The sequence below is a fragment of the Austrofundulus limnaeus genome, unplaced genomic scaffold, assembly GCF_001266775.1.
Source record: "Austrofundulus limnaeus strain Quisiro unplaced genomic scaffold, Austrofundulus_limnaeus-1.0 Scaffold1, whole genome shotgun sequence".
NCBI classification, from domain to species: Eukaryota; Metazoa; Chordata; class Actinopteri; order Cyprinodontiformes; family Rivulidae; genus Austrofundulus; species Austrofundulus limnaeus.
This window is the reverse complement of record NW_013952403.1, coordinates 9,140,351-9,156,220: the sequence shown is the minus strand read 5'-3', so window position 1 is coordinate 9,156,220 and position 15,870 is coordinate 9,140,351. Positions and strand designations below refer to the sequence as shown.

General features: G+C 41.8%; 1 protein-coding gene across 1 annotated transcript in view; it reads right to left on the bottom strand.

Moving 5' to 3' along the window:
* The window catches only part of spon2a (spondin 2a, extracellular matrix protein), a 23,600-nt gene extending 13,261 nt beyond the window's left edge, over nucleotides 1-10,339 (bottom strand). Inside the window, exons 1-3 of the mRNA XM_014008625.1 lie at nucleotides 10,008-10,339; nucleotides 4,667-4,895; nucleotides 2,734-2,954 (exon numbers count right to left, since the gene is read on the bottom strand). Coding sequence (XP_013864079.1) covers nucleotides 2,734-2,954; nucleotides 4,667-4,895 — 450 coding nt within the window. The 5' untranslated portion in view covers nucleotides 10,008-10,339. The remainder of the gene's footprint in view (nucleotides 1-2,733; nucleotides 2,955-4,666; nucleotides 4,896-10,007) is intronic.
* Between the last annotated feature and the right edge of the window lie 5,531 nt (nucleotides 10,340-15,870).

Below are 15,870 nucleotides of genomic sequence, written 5' to 3'. Positions count from 1 at the left end.
TTCTTTACCTTAAAATTTAACACATATAGTTAGAAATTTAAAGAAGACCAGAACTCATCATGAAAGTAGTTTTTGCATGTAAAAAATGAAGTTTTGAATTTATTTCAGTTATGTCAACAGGTTCCACTAACTCCACGATCTCAACAGYACTTGCCTGGTTAAATAACGGTAAATAAATAATGGTGAATAATAAAAAACTGAGTTGKGCAAATTGAGCAGTTTATTCAATTCTGTGTAGACGAACCAGTTTGGTTTGGTAAAGTCATTTTCTCTTAAGGTATTGTTGCTTTTACTTAGTTATTTCTTTCCAGTACTTTACATACTTCTGGTATTCAGATAAGATAAATATAGGTACTTGGGAACTTGGTACTAGAGAAAACMTATCAGGGAACATAGATACTGGGGAATTTAGGAATAGAAGTACCTGTGAACATAGGGAACTGGGGAACATAAGTACTAGGGAACATATGTACTGGAGAACACAGATACTGGGGTGCATGGGTATACTGGAGAGCAAAGGTACTGGGGAGCACAGAACTAGGGAACATAGGTACTAGAGAACATAGGTACTAGAGAACATAGGTACTGGGGAGTATAGGTATAAGAGAGCATAGGTCCTAGAGAGCATAAGAACTAGGAAGCATAGGTACTAGGGAACATATAGTAGGTACTGGGGAGCATAGGTACAAGCAGGTACAAGAGAGCATAGATATTATTCTTGCAGTTTGCCTACAGGGCAAACAAGTCAGTGGACGATGCAGTCAACATGGGACTGCACTACATCCTGCAACATCTTGGCCACCCAGGAACTTATGTAAGGATCCTGTTCATAGATTTCAGCTCCGCGTTCAACACCATCATCCCAGGAACCTTCTCCACCAAACTCTCCAAGCTTACTGTGTCTCCTGCCATCTGTCAGTGGATCACCAGCTTTCTGACAGGCAGCGAACAGGGGGAGGTGACCTCCAGTAACCGCACAGTCGGCACAGGAGCCCCTCAAGGATGTGTACTGTCACCGCTGCTCTCCTCTCTCTACACCAACGACCGCACCTCCAGCGAGCCTTCTGTTAAAATACTGAATTATGCAGACGACACCGCAGTCATTGGTCTCATCAAGGACGGGGATGAGTCTGCATACCAGACGGAGGTTGAACAGCTGGTGCTCTGGTGTAAGGAACACAATTTGGAGCTAAACACACACAAAACAGTGGAGACGCAGTAGACTTCAGGAAACACCCCCCAGAATGACTCCCTCTGACAATAACTGGCAACCTGGTGTCCAATGTGGAAAACTTTAAGTTTCTGGGAACCATCACATCCCAAGACCTGAAATGGGAGACCAACATCAACTCCATCCTCAAGAAGGCCCAACAYAGGATCTACTTCCTGCGGAAACTAAGGYAGCTGGGTCTSCCACAGGAGCTGTTGATCCAGTTCWACAGAGCGGTCARAGAATCTGTCCTGTGCACATCGATCACAGTCTGYTTCGGAGCAGCCACCCAGCAGGACAAAAACAGACTACAACTAACAATCAGAAGAGCTGAGAGAGCCGTTGGTGCTCCCCTGCCCACGCTTCAGGACCTGTACACCACAAGAACCAGGAAACAAGCAGAGAAAATCATGTCAGACTTCCACACACCCAGGACATAGCCTCTTTCAACTTCTCCCCTCCGGCAGGCGCCATAGAGCCTCATGCTCAAAAACATCCAGACACAAAAACAGCTTCTTCCCCCAGGCCATCTCCCTAACGAACAACGCTAAACACTAGACATATTAACTAGTGCCTAATGTATATATTATTGTATATAATCCACAGAATATAATGTTTATATCTTTGGCTATTGTGCTTCCACCACTGTGAATAGTGTATATTGTATTTATGTGTATCGGAGAGARGACAACATCTGCTGGAAACAAATTCCTTGTGTGTGTCAACATACTTGGCCAATAAAGCTGATTCTGATTCTGATACAGCTTACTGGGGAGTATAAATACTGGGGAGCATAGGTACTAGGGAACATAGGTACTGAGGAGCATAGATACTTGGGAACAAAGGTACTTGAGAACATATGTACTGGGGAGTATAGATACTAGACAACACGTGTACTGGGGATCATATGTACAAGAGAACATAGGTACAAGAGAGCATACTAGACAGCATAAGAGATGGGGAGCAAAAATACTGGGGAACATAGGTAGGGAACATATACTAGAGAGCATAGGGACTGGGGAGCATAGGTACTAGAGAGCTAGTGTCCTTGGAGGATGACATCTTTGGGGTTCTTCCAAACAGACAGGCTCAACCCACCAATACTTCAAAATAGGTTAAAAATGGATGGATAACAATGGTGGGTCTACTTAATTTTCTTCAGGATCAGGATGTATTTGTCTGATTTCTTTAGCTAGCTGGCTGCTAGCTTTATATTTACCGTACATAAAGTAACTCGCCTCACAGCTCACATGAATTCAGTGAGACAAACAGCAAACGGAGACCAGACTGTGKAGGATTACGTCAGCATTTGTGGCTGCTGAGTTCAAGTACTTCAGGTAAACATAGTCTGACTGGACATAGTGGAAAGACGTGGTTAAATCTGCGGTTGGAGTGAATTTATGTTGTTATGATGGGCACCTTCAAACAGATGGTTTTTGAGACTTGCTGCGTCTGAGCACGTAGTTTGTTTGTTTTTTCACAAACYAATATAAWTTTTTTTGTTGAATTTCACTTGTTCATACCAGTGGGTTCCGGGGCTGGACGACCATCTCGGTGGAGCTGTGCCCAARACCATGGGGAATACCAGCCGTTCGGTACATGGCTCCAACAGAGCGTTTTTTCCTCGCCTCCTTGGCCGCCTTCATCAGCTCCACTGTCACCCCAAGTTCAGCAAAGCTCTGCACCCCTGGACTGGCTGAAACACCCTCCTCCCACAGCCTAAAATGGTGATTATGGGTGACCGCTAAAAGAAAAGAGAAGAAAACAAAGAAAGAGGAGACACGGGAAGTYAGATGCTTTATTCTCTAGAATCCACATCAACGTCAGTGAAGTACCACAGAGCCTTGGCCAGACAGTGAGATCATTTCCACCATGGAGCCTGCGTGTATTTCTGCAACTACCTTCTACTTCCTGTACTTAAATTGATCATTCTGAAAGAATTGTATGTATTATTGTAAGAGTTTATTRTCTATCCATCAGTGCTGAAACCACAACACAGATTTGAGCTGCCTGGACGTCGGCCAGGATTCTGCAATTGGCAGGCAGACAGATGGCAACAAATTACTTTATTTCGAAAATCCTTATTGGTGCTTTTTTTCTGTATTTCTGGCTATCAATGATATCTGTAAAAAATTAAAGAGCAAGCTTTAGATTTGAAGCCCAGGTTGTGGAGCTCCATGTTAAAACCCACAAAGTCACTGGTCTGGGCCAGTGGTTTTAGGGGCATAGTAAGGTTAGCCAGAGACACYCTGACAAATGCTCTGATGGTTCTGCCTTACCTCACTTCTCAGAGCTGCGTTAAGACTCGCTCACACAACCATGCATTTGACCCTAAATAGTCCTGACATGTGTGTGAACGCACGCACTTTAGCCACACGCATACAACCTGTCCAGCACACTTCACACACTATCTTGTTTCTCTCCAAACAGCCATTGCTTGTGTGCCTAATTACATTCCCATCTTGACAAATTTCCCACTAGTATCACAACCTTGAAACTCGATAGCACCTCACGTTTTAGGCCCCACCAAGACTTCAAAGTCAACTCTTTCTAAAGTTGCTTGTGTATTTTTCTGGCCCCAGACAAACTCCATATACCCTCGCTGGTATTTACAGTAAAGCAAGACAAACCTGTGAAATGCACCACAAAAGTCTTTGACATCTTTATTGTGTCAAAATCCATCTCCAGGCTGCTTTTTGTCCCCTACAGTACACTGTCAGCCCACTGACTCATGCTTTTATTCCCTTGAGACAAAGACTGTCTCTTGCCATGCCAGTGGAAATAATTACAGATGTGTCAGAACTGCTGGTGCCTGTCTCAGTTTGGAGTAAGTAGGGCATCCGCCTCCTTCGGGGCAAGAGGGCACCACTGGGACAGCTGGAAACCAGACAACACCACAACCCTAACATTTCTATATACCCTTTTCTTAACATCTGCCATCTATCCAGGCTCTGTTATTTGGTAAAAACTATAAGAAGACAATAAGAGAAGGAGAAAAAGAAACCTTTTTTTTTTTCAATAAATAGGTCTGAGGTAAGTGGTCTCAACCAGTACACCTCAACTATCATCACCCACCTTCACCAGCCCCCAAAACCACCAGTATGGGGTTTTTACTGCCAACATTGTGGTAAACCAGCGGAAATGTGGGATAGAGTGTACGACTGAGTTGAAGACAGACAAATATTAAAGATGTGGCTGGACAGCAGTTAGAGAAACAAAGACAAATGCCATCTGGTAGCATTTAGGCAGTACTTTTTTTTTGTTTCTTTCTGCCTTTTTTCTGTTTGCTTTGTGTACGATGAATACGCTCTAAATATCTGACACATGACATCAAATGTTGGGTGAAGCAGCAGTTTGGTTTCTGTCATTATAAGCCCTTCTACTTCACTTGCTAAATGATGTAAGAAAAACAAAACTTCAGGTGTTCTATCTTGTGMTTCTGTCAGTTTCTCTCACCAATCAGTTTGGACCACTGTGCAGGGGGTCGAAACAGAGGATACTGCTTTGGAAAGGCCTGTGGGCTCCAGTGACCTGTAAAGACCAGGATGTAGGATGCGGGAGTCTTGGCCGTGCAGTGTGTCCCGTTGAACGTCCGCAACGGCCCAGCAAAGGCGAGACAGAACTTCATGAGCACAACGAGCAGCTTCTGCAGCCAGCCGCAGGTCAGGTGCTTTGATGACATCATCTGAAAGGGAAGTGACAGATGAAAAATTGTGTTATTCCTCTCGCACGGAGGAATTGGAGCGAGGCCATCGCACGGCTAGGCTTTCTGAACAAACACACTGATTACCATTGCTATGAAAAATCTAACCCCTTACCGCTGAGTTTTTATGTTGTAAAGTGGGTGGCACATTTTGAAATCGATAGGTGCCTCACGAGTACTTTTGTGCTCATGAACTTGGCACTTGTACTCAAAGGATCTTAGGTTGAACGCATAGGAAGCCAAACCCTGGATAACTCTAGAAAATAAGAGGAAAAGCGGGAAAATTCCACATTCCTGTCTCCTCACATCAAAACCATTTTATCTAAGAACAAAGCTGACTGAACCCACTGACCCCTCGAGCGTTCGGCCACTCCTTTGGGTACAGAGGAGTGTGTGTTGACCCAGAGCCCTGCAGTGTCTGGCTGCAGGTCAACTGTTAATATTCATCGGGAATGCCTGTCCCTGAAATAAAACGACACATATGACATCTCTGAAAAAGTACGTAAACTCTGTCTGATGTCACCGACGGACCATCTACTGTCCAGCYTTGGCTGAGTCAGATTCACGCTCTAATTAGAGGCAGAGAGCTGAGGGAGGGGAGGGCACGTGGATGACAAACCTTGTTGACTTTCAATTAAACCATAGAATAATMGGGGGGGGGGGGCATATACTGTATGTTTTCATTTCTTTTTGCACTTTTTCTAGTCAAATCTGTCTGATTCAGGGTGCGACACAATTAAAATGTCACAACTACCTTGACTTGATGTGCACCCACAAAATATTCAACTCTAAATTTACCCCAGACATGGGCTTTCAAAGCTGCATGGAGGCACCAGTAAGGTACAAAAATAATAATAATAATAAATACACTTTACTTGAGCATTTAGTGTAAAAAAAAAAAGAAAGACAGTGTCTATATGTCATCAGTTTCATTAAACCTGTGTTGTTTGYACGTTCCACTGAAGAGGGTTGTTTCCATGCATTTCTGTGCTGCAGCTGAAACGCCAAGCAGGTGGAGAATGCAGACAGTTAAATTTGGGTGAGTCGACCCCYGCGCACAAACACACACTCCTTCACCGTCAACACCCACAACACCCATGACCTGCTGCATATTGTCCCCCCGAAGTCTATTTCCAGGGGTCAGATTGAATTACTCGGCCAACATTGCTGCAAAAACTCCAACTCTGACACTTTTCTCACTGCAGCTGCAGTGCTMCCGAGTGTTTTATCAATTCCCTGCCTCCATTAAATGTTTATTGACCACAGTTTAACAGACGTCCAAAAAAAGACCTTGATCGTGGAGCCACACGGGCCCCAGCTTTCATCCAAGTGTTCTGTCACCAAATCTGTCGCTCGGCACAAGGCTGATCCTGGTTTGGATACTAACGTGTACGACTAATTCCAACAAGAAARTTTTATTGTGCTGTATTTKTGTAGCATGATAAAGCTGCTAWATGGGARGTGAGATTAAAATWAAAAATTAAAAAAATCATGACATGAGTGCAGTTCCCCTGCKACCTGGATAGAAAAAGCAAATGAAGACAATGGGCAGATGGGATAGTCCTTTGGGAAGATCTCTCTAAGAGTTTTCAGACAAAAACAACTGAACTTATTTAAGACATTTTCCTTTTCATTCGAAAGTTTTTCTCAATCCAAAGGAAAAAAAAAAAAACAACAAAACACTGAGTTCAAAAAATTTAAAACTGCCTTTTTTGTTTGGGTTATGCCAGCTGAACTCATGTGCAAATCGCTCTTCCTCCCGTTTTGATTCGATGACAATAATATTCCTATTTTCAAAAAGGAAGCTAGATAGTTTATGAAGAATGAGGGAATTCATGTGACAAATGGTTTGGTTTCACCTGCTGGGAACTTGAACTCCAACACCGCTTTAAATCTYATCCCCAGTCACTTTCATCGAAAGAAGTTTTGTGAAAATGCAATTTTTTTACATTTACAGCCATGACACAGAAAGTATTTTAGCAGCCTCTGTGTTCAAAAAATAAAACAGGTTTGAATTAATCTTGAAATACCACCTTTGTGTTTTCATGTAGACAACCAAAACATAGTCTTATAAATAAATGATGYCATCATAGACTAATATTCTTGTATTTACATTTTGCTCCTTGCTTTATATGTATGTTTCACGCATTGTTTCCTGTTTTTGCTGTATTTTCATGGTAGCATTACTTTGCCACCTATGGGCCTGGCATGGTCACTACAGCTTTTTGGGTTGTTTTTGGTGTTTCCGTATGAATGAAGATATTTACAGTATAGAAATGGTTCTGTGTTTATGATGTTGTTTTTACAAAAAGCAAATGAAAATATTGCTTAAGACTTTGTCCTCACATAAACACAATCTTTCCAAAATGCAACATTGCTTAAAGCAGCGATAGTCAATCCTGGTCCTCGAGGGCCACAGCCTGACATGTTTTACTTTTTTCCCTTCTCTAACACACCTGGTTCAGTCAGTGAATTACCTCTTCCAAGTTCTGCAGAAGCCTGAAAATCATCTATTCATTCAAATCAGGTGTGTTGGAGCAGAAAAACAAGTAAAACGTGCAGGGCTGCAGCCTTCGAGGACCAGGATTGACTATCCCAGGCCTATAGAAATGTCTTCAGCCACACAGAAACACCAAAAACAACCCAAAATGCTTTTGTGACCATGCCAGGCCTGTAGGTGGCAATGTAACGCTGCCATAAAAACACACCAAAAACAGGAAACAAGGTGTGGAGCATACAAAATACAGAAAAGAGTGGAGCATAAAACATGAATGTCTTTGCGTTACAAAAGACTGTTCACCTGTTGGTGTCCCTCATACCAGCTTCATGCAAGTGGACCAAGATGAGCACAGGAGGGTGAGAGTTCAGTTTGCGTAAATAGAGCAGATTACTGCCATTTAGAACGCCACACCTTTAAAGAAATTCAGTCACTTCATTGAAAATTTTGTTGGATTTGTCGTGTCCAGAATGACTCGGTTGAAGTTGAAAATTTTCATATTTCATAAGATCTGTTTGAGATAAGTCGTGACATATGGGCACATGTGATGTTCTGCTGATCTTTAAACTTGCAGTTTGGTTTCGGCTGAGCCTTCGACTGACCTTTTGAACTTCTCACAGTCGGGCACGACCACACACTGAAGAAACATTTCTGAAATTCCCACAGAACACACAGACCTGCAAATGCACTAATAATAACAACCCTCATTGGATTTTTTTAAAACCTTCCTTAATTTACACATGCAGATACACACATATTTGTCATGAATTCAACATGCAGCTGCATCACAGACCTGCTCCTGTCAGTCAGCAAAGACGTGTTTATACAATTGTTTTTGTTTTTTTATTCTGAAAACATAGGAGGATGAACTTGTCTGTCATTAAACCTTTAGGCACTTTTTCATGCACAATTACAGCAGCTTCATGCAGAGAAAACACCAACACCTCAGCTCACATGCACATGGCGTATTCACACAGAAGCAGATTTGTGCACACTTAGCTCTTTTTTTTAACAAGAACTCACTCAGCAAGGAATTTGCTTCCATTTCAAAATTTTCATTGGGTAATTGTGGAATTAGGACTTTATGTGATATATGTATATAAAAAAGATACCTCCATCTGTCCTGAATTATCCTTTTGCATGCACGTCTGCTCAGCGGGCAAATGTCCGTTGCATTCAGGCACAAAGAAACACAGACTCCTGCTGCTCACAGGAAGTCTGACACTTGATCAGGACAGTGTAAAGAGAGAAGTCATTTTTTTCCCTTAAGTATTTAAGCAAGAAAAGAAAGACCACAGGATGGACAGAGAGTGTAATTATCTTAGTACTGCAGTGTATCAGACTAAAAAGGCAAAACAAAAAGTGTCACACCGCAAAAATTAGCTATCTAAAAAACTAAAAAATACTAGATTAGTTTGATTTCTTTWTTCAAATTAAGTGAAATAATCTTCCAGTGCAGTAAGACATTTACATGGTAAAACTTCTTGAAATAAAGATAATTTCCAGGCTAACAAGTTTATCAATCTAACCCAGTTTGATCTTGTTTACATATATCAGTCTCAAGACAAGATCTGAATGTTTGGACATTGTTTGCAGTGCAAATATGTGTGAATCAGTGGCTGTAGGTTCCTTAAAAGACATCTTTGCCCAATATTCCTGCTTCAGACAGTCAGGGGTGGAAAAAAACTTCTAGAAATAGTTCACCCAGATACTTCAGTATTTTATGTTTTTCATTATTATATTTATGTTGTTTATTTTTTTTATCTGTCAGTGGAAAAATTGTGCTAATTATTTCTGCTGTGTTGAACCAATTCTTTTTAGATTTAGATCTTCGATCTTTACATTTATTCATGACAAAGCACCAAATACACAGTTGTTATTTTCCTTTTTGCTGCTCGTCTTTGTGGGGAAACTCAACTTGAACTGGAGATTTAGCAAATATTTTATGCCAGGTGCTCTACCTGGTGCAATCTGGACTCCAACAGGTAGCCTCATGGTTACCAGACCTCCGAACCAAACATTGATCTATCGTGTCTCTGATGTGCCAAACACTTGTTTTTACAATTTAACACTAAAACCTAGCTGTACAGTTTGGAACATTTTAATGCTTGTAACATTGTGTATTTTCACCAGAAATATTTTATGAAGTGTTTTAGGAAAACACAGAAACTAATTTTTATAGTATTTATTTGACTCTATCAGACTTTATCAGCTTTCGTTGATAAGTAATGCTGGTTTATTTTTTATATTAAAAAAGCTAAAATGAATGGATTTCATCTGATCAAAAGAAGTCAAACCCCAAGTGCATGAGGTGTGTGTGTGTGTGTGTGTGTGTGTGTGTGTGTGTGTGTGTGTGTGTTCCTCTACAATATNGTGTGTGTGTGTGTGTGTGTGTGTGTGTGTGTGTGTGTGTGTGTGTCTTACCTGCTCCACAGTCACGTTCTTTTGCGCATTAGTTTCCAATCAGCGTGACTTTTACGCGGCACCATGTGGAGCTCTGTCCATCTGAGGGGCTACAGGCTGCTGGCGGGAGTGTGTGTGTGTGTGTGTGTGTGTGTGTGTGTGTGTGTGTGTGTGTGTGTGTGTATGTGTCTTACCTGTGTTGGATCAGTCTGCAAGTGGCAGAGAAGCAGCAGCACGATGACAGGGAGGGCCCGGCTCCGTCACGTTTCCCCTCTGCTGGAACTGGAGCAGCCTTATCAACCTGTATCCCTCTGCAGGGCCGCCTTTATCTCCTTCCAAAAACTTCTCCCTCCCTCCTTCCTCCCTCTCATTGTATCTCCTCGTGTTACCCTCCTCCCCTTTCCTCCCCCTAACTTCTCCTTGTATGGAAAGGCAATTTAACGTCCGTCTCTTCTATCCCTTCCCTCTATTTTTCTTTTCCAGCTAACTCATTTCCAGCCAAGCAATCAGCTGAAGCAGTAACCCCCCCCCCCCTACTGAACACTGTGTGTATTTTCTTGCCCCCGTTTTTTAGCACAAGATGGCAGACTCAAACAGTGTAGAGTGGCTGAGAAATGGCAGTTAAATGGAGAGTGAGATGAAGGATTTACACAGACGTGCAGCCTGCCTGACAGATGAGAGGAGTCTGGGTTTTATTTCTGCGGCTAATTTACCTCTGATTGGAAATAGCCAGAGAATCAAAGCCCTTTAGATGCCGCCCCCCCCCACTCTTTGAAGTAATTCTCTCCTGTGGCAGATCCAGCTGTGATCTCAGACCAGGAACCCTCTGGTCGGGGTGTGTGAGTGGGACGAGTGGTCACCCGACAGCTGGTACGCACATGGACGAGAGCGGGGAGGTTTTCTAAATAGGAATTTTTGTGAGTGTGTTTACGATTGGCAGACCAATCAGTGACAAACAGGCAATCTTTGTGTCATCAGCTCAGCCCAGGGCTCCAAGATGATGTGCTATGTGCTGGTGATGTGTGTTAGGTCAGCTGCAACAGAAAGAAGACTCTTTAGGTACCTGGTTCGCCTGGAAACCTTCCAGGAACAAGGAGCGATGAGGTAAAGCAGAGGGTGGATAAGGTAACAATTAGGACTTCATGTCCTGCAGTCAAAAAACAATCAAGCAAAGCTTCTCTCCATCTGTTTTTCCCCCCATTGCTGTGGGTTCTGTCATCCTTTTCGCTTTCTTTTTGTCTTTCCATTCTGCTGCTGTACGTTGATTACACTAAAAAGGGTTCAGTCAACTGTCTGTCGTAAGCATTAAGCAGTGTGTACACAAAATGCTTCTTGCCCTGCCTATTGTTGGCATGTAAACTTAAAATTTAGGGGAATAAACAGAAAATTTAAAAAATAAACATTTTCTTGAAGCATTCATGTTGTCTATCACCTAAACCAATATTTATGCAATCTCAAAGCTCTATGTATATTTTGGAGACGACTCGCAGCTACCACAACATATTTTAGCTCAGAGTAGGTAAAAATTGTGACATTATAGCTATTTTGTTTAAGATGAAGTTGAGAAACTCTGTAGGCCATCTTGAACATTATAAGTGTTAAATAAGTTGTAGATGTACATTGTGATTCCTTTCTGAGGGTTTCATTTAAGTCCATTTATCTCCATCCACATTTTTACATCTCTATCTTCCTCCACCGCTTAGGCAGCAGGTCCAGGAGAGAAAACAAGACATCCCTCTCCACAGAGGCAGTCTCCATCTCCTCCTGGTGGATCCCAAAGCGGCCAGAGAGGATGTATAATGCCTTCAGCAAGTTCTGGGTCTGCCCAAGGGTCTCTTTCCTGTAGGACATGACCAGAAAACCTTGTCTAGGAGACAGCCTATAAGTGCCCAAACTCCTTCTGACTTCTTTCAAAGAGAAAAAGTATCTGAGCTCCCCTTGAATGACATGGCTCCTCACTTTATTGTCTTTATTGTGTCTGATGTGGTAGTCTACAGCACGGGGGCACCACAGGGCACGGTCCTCTCACCCTTTCTGTTCAGTCTGTACACATCAGACTTCAGGTACAACTTGGACCACTGCCACCTTCAGAAGTTCTCGGATGATACGACCATCATTGGATGTGTATCAGATGGGAATGATGAAGAATACAGGGGGGTCATCGGTGACTTTGTTGGCTGGTGTGAGACCAGCTCTCTCCAAATCAATGCCAGCAAGACAAAGGAGATGGTCTCAGACCTCAGGAGGAAGTCACCCCCKACAGCACCGGTGAACATCCAGGYAAAAGACYTTGAGACYGTGGACTCTTACAAGTACCTGGGTGTTCACCTCAACAACAAGCTGGACTGGACTACGAACACAGACGTCCTGCATAAGAAGGGCCAGAGTCGACTCCACCTACTGCGGAGACTGAGGTCCTTCGGTGTCTGCAGGACTCTGTTAAAGACATTCTACGACACGGTGGTAGCATCTGCCCTTTTCTATGAAGTGGTCTGCTGGGGGGCTGGATGTACTTAAAGGGACAGGAACAGGATGGACAAACTGATACGGAGGTCAAGCTCTGTGCTGGGATGTCCTCTGGAGCCTGGGTTAGTGGTGGGTGAGAGGAAGAGGTTAGCGAAGCTGACAGCCATCATGGACAACCCCCACCACCCTCTTCATGAAACCGTGGGGGGTCTGAGCAGCTCCTTCAGTCAGAGACTTAAACATCCTCGGTGCAGGACGGAGCGCTTCCATAGGTCATTCATTCCAACTGCAGTTAGACTGTATAACACATCATGATGTTATCAGTCACTTGGACAATTCACCTACACTGBCATCACTAATATGCACCTTCGTATARARTCATTTATGTACTGTACTTTACGGTGTATATATGTATATAAATATGCGTATGTGTTTATGTATATGTGTATATGTGCATTGGTACAGTATATGTACATTACTATATATATCACATGTGTATATTGTGGGGTTGTTTTTGTTTGTTATCTTTTTTATTTATCTTTCATTATTCTTCTCAGCCTCTCCTGTATCAAGCTGCTGTAATGTGCAAATTTCCCCACTGTGGGATCAATAAAGTTTTATCTTATCTTATCTTATCTTATCTTATCTTATCTTATCTTATCTTATCTTATCTCATTACGGCTGCTGGTATCCAGGATCTTGTTCTTTCACTTATGATCCAAGCCTGGCTGCATGTTGGCTGGAACATAGACAGACCAGTAAATCAAGATTTTTGCCTTTTGAATTCATTCAGTGCTTTAAGAAAACCAACAGATAAACTTTATAGTCCCCTTTCATGGCAGCGGGTGATAATCTCTTAAATCCACAGCACATTAAAGCCACTGTTATTGAGTCCGCAGAGTACAAACTGTCTGAGGTGTGAGGTCCGGTCTGGTCATTGATACATCATCAGAGCTTCCCTGAACAAAGGTGAGAGAATAGCTCATATGCAGGATGGCGTTAGTCCAGAATCCATAATGCTTTCCTTCTGCAGCAGGTGGGTGTAGATGTCTTGTAGCTGAGGTAGTGGTGAACCACAAGTTTCCAAGTTTCCACACTTCTCTTTGGTAATTTATGGTTCATATGTTGTGGTGTTTCCAAACCTAATCGGTATGTATTCACTTAGGACACTTTCTATTTTAAACGGGTAAAAAAAAACAGGAATTTTCCTAACATCCTGTCTTTAGCATTAAAAAAATTCATATTTCACATATTTGCCTAATTAAAATGAAGTGAAAACATGTTCTCTTAGAAATCAACTTTAGCATTCATGTTCCATGCTTTTAGTGAATGATTTGTTAATTTTAGCATTTAGCTACTGCTTATTTTTGTTTTGTTTTTTTGCTTTTAGCCACTGGTTTTCAGATGTTAGCTATTGGCTACTGTTATAAGAATTTTAGCTTTTTGCAACTTTTTTGGTATTTTTAGCATTTGTTTTAATTGTTTTAACTTTAAATTTAGGTTAGGATTCAACTTCAGTCACTCAAGTCACTTTAGTCCAAAATGTTTTGGGAAAAATGCATTTTTTTAATTTGTTTGTTTCTAGTTGTAGTTTATTACAAGTCATTTTACCTCATTGATTGCAAGTGTCGCAATATAATTTAAGGGTTAATTAGAGACATAATATGATGTATACGGACTCTAACATAAGAGACCGAGGCAGCAGCCTTGTGGGATCCCAATAGTCATCAAAAATTATACAGACTCATCAAGTATGTCTGGAAAGGAAAAGCAAGTAAAGAAAATGAACTGATGTCCAGGGTGTGCCTCACCTCTCACTCACTGATTGCTGATTGTCAACAACTCTAGAATCAAGCAGGTACAGAAAATTTAATCAACTGGTAGATTATTAACCTGTTGTAACAATGTTTCTTGGCAATGAATCTTAAACAGTTGGAAAGCCTGTTAATTTCCCTTTTAAATGGTGCCACATTTCCAAGGAAAATGCGTTTGTGACTTGCGTACATGAAAAAAAAAATTGCCAAATCTTCTTTGCCATTGCCAAACAGCTTTTTGTGCTGTTGCTATTAACTCATGTTTTTGAGTCTCACCCACTGCCGAGAAGCATTGTAAAACAAAGAAATAATCTACCAAACACAAATTTCCTTACCTTTTCTGCTATACAACCATCTGCAGATTGAACTACACAGGTAAAAGTTTCTTTGTTAACCAGAACATGTTGATCTAACCTGACTGCCCAGCTGATGATTGACAGTGAGCTCCTGACTGCTTCACACTGATGTGACACAGCCCCAATGTGCCATCAGCCCAAATAAACTCACTCTGGCCTGTTTACCGGTGGACATTAGGACACATGCATGTGTCTGCAAACAGGAACTGGTGATGGCTTTGATTACTGTAACACATATGGACCCACAGTATACAATAAGACTAGACTTGACACACATACACACACAAACACAGAGCACATCAGAGATTATCATTAGGACACCAGATATAGCAGCAAATCAGCCTGAGTGACGCAAAACTCCATGATAAATGGACTTTTTCTTCACGTCCTTCCATCACATGCTCACGTCAGCATTGCTCAAGCCAAGTGAGTGAAGTAAGAAAAGAAACGCCATGAACTAATCAGAGGAGGAGCTGGAAGAGCTCCGGTGCCTCAGGTCTGCTCCCCATGCACCAGACGGAGAGAAGGGAAAATCCGAACAGAATTAGGACCAGATCGGGCCGACTCTTCCCCTGTCTGTGCCACTCAGCTAATGTTTAATGCCTTTAAAACAGGACAGACTAATTGGGCTTTTGCTTGAATTTCTTCTAAAACTGTTTGGCTCAGAAAGAATCACAAAGACAGGATTTAAAAATGCGTTTATGGGAACTATTCTTCTTAGTAGTAAGTAGTTATTAAATGTGCATACAGAGTGGTATTTGGAAAAGAGTCAAATACAACAAGCAATTTTATGCTGATTGTAATAAATGACATCTTGTTGACTTGTGTTTTTAATATCAGCTCCAATGAGCTGTCTGTCTGTTAGCAAAATATCTAATGAACCACTTGAAATGACTGATTCGAGAAGGCCGCCACAATTTTTTTAAATCCTTGGCAACTTGGCAATCTGTGTTCCCTTTTTATTCATGTTTTGAACATCTATAAAACTGCGCCAGATTATCTCTAGATTTTTATCATCTTGTCCTGTTGTTTTTTGAAAGCTCAGACCCAGTTCCTGAAGTCCTATAAATTCTGGGAAAGATCCTGCCCTGAATTCTGATCGTCCTCTGCTGGCAGTTGCAGCGGCTGATGGTGAGAAATCAGTCGCAGCTGTGGAGAGACGGTCAGAGAGCTGGAAATAGAGCAAAGAGCGTACAAGGATGTGAAGAACTATGTTTCTTGTGCTGTGTGTAAACAACACGCTGTGCAAAAGATCAAAACCATGACAGGCTTCAGATCTGGGGACACTAATGTGCAAAAAAAAAACACGTATGATAAACTAGAATAAGCTATTTCCAGATCCCACATTCCAAACTAAATATTTGATCAGGTCATTGTTTTTTTCCTGCGGTTTGTTGACACTAAACGAAACTATATATATA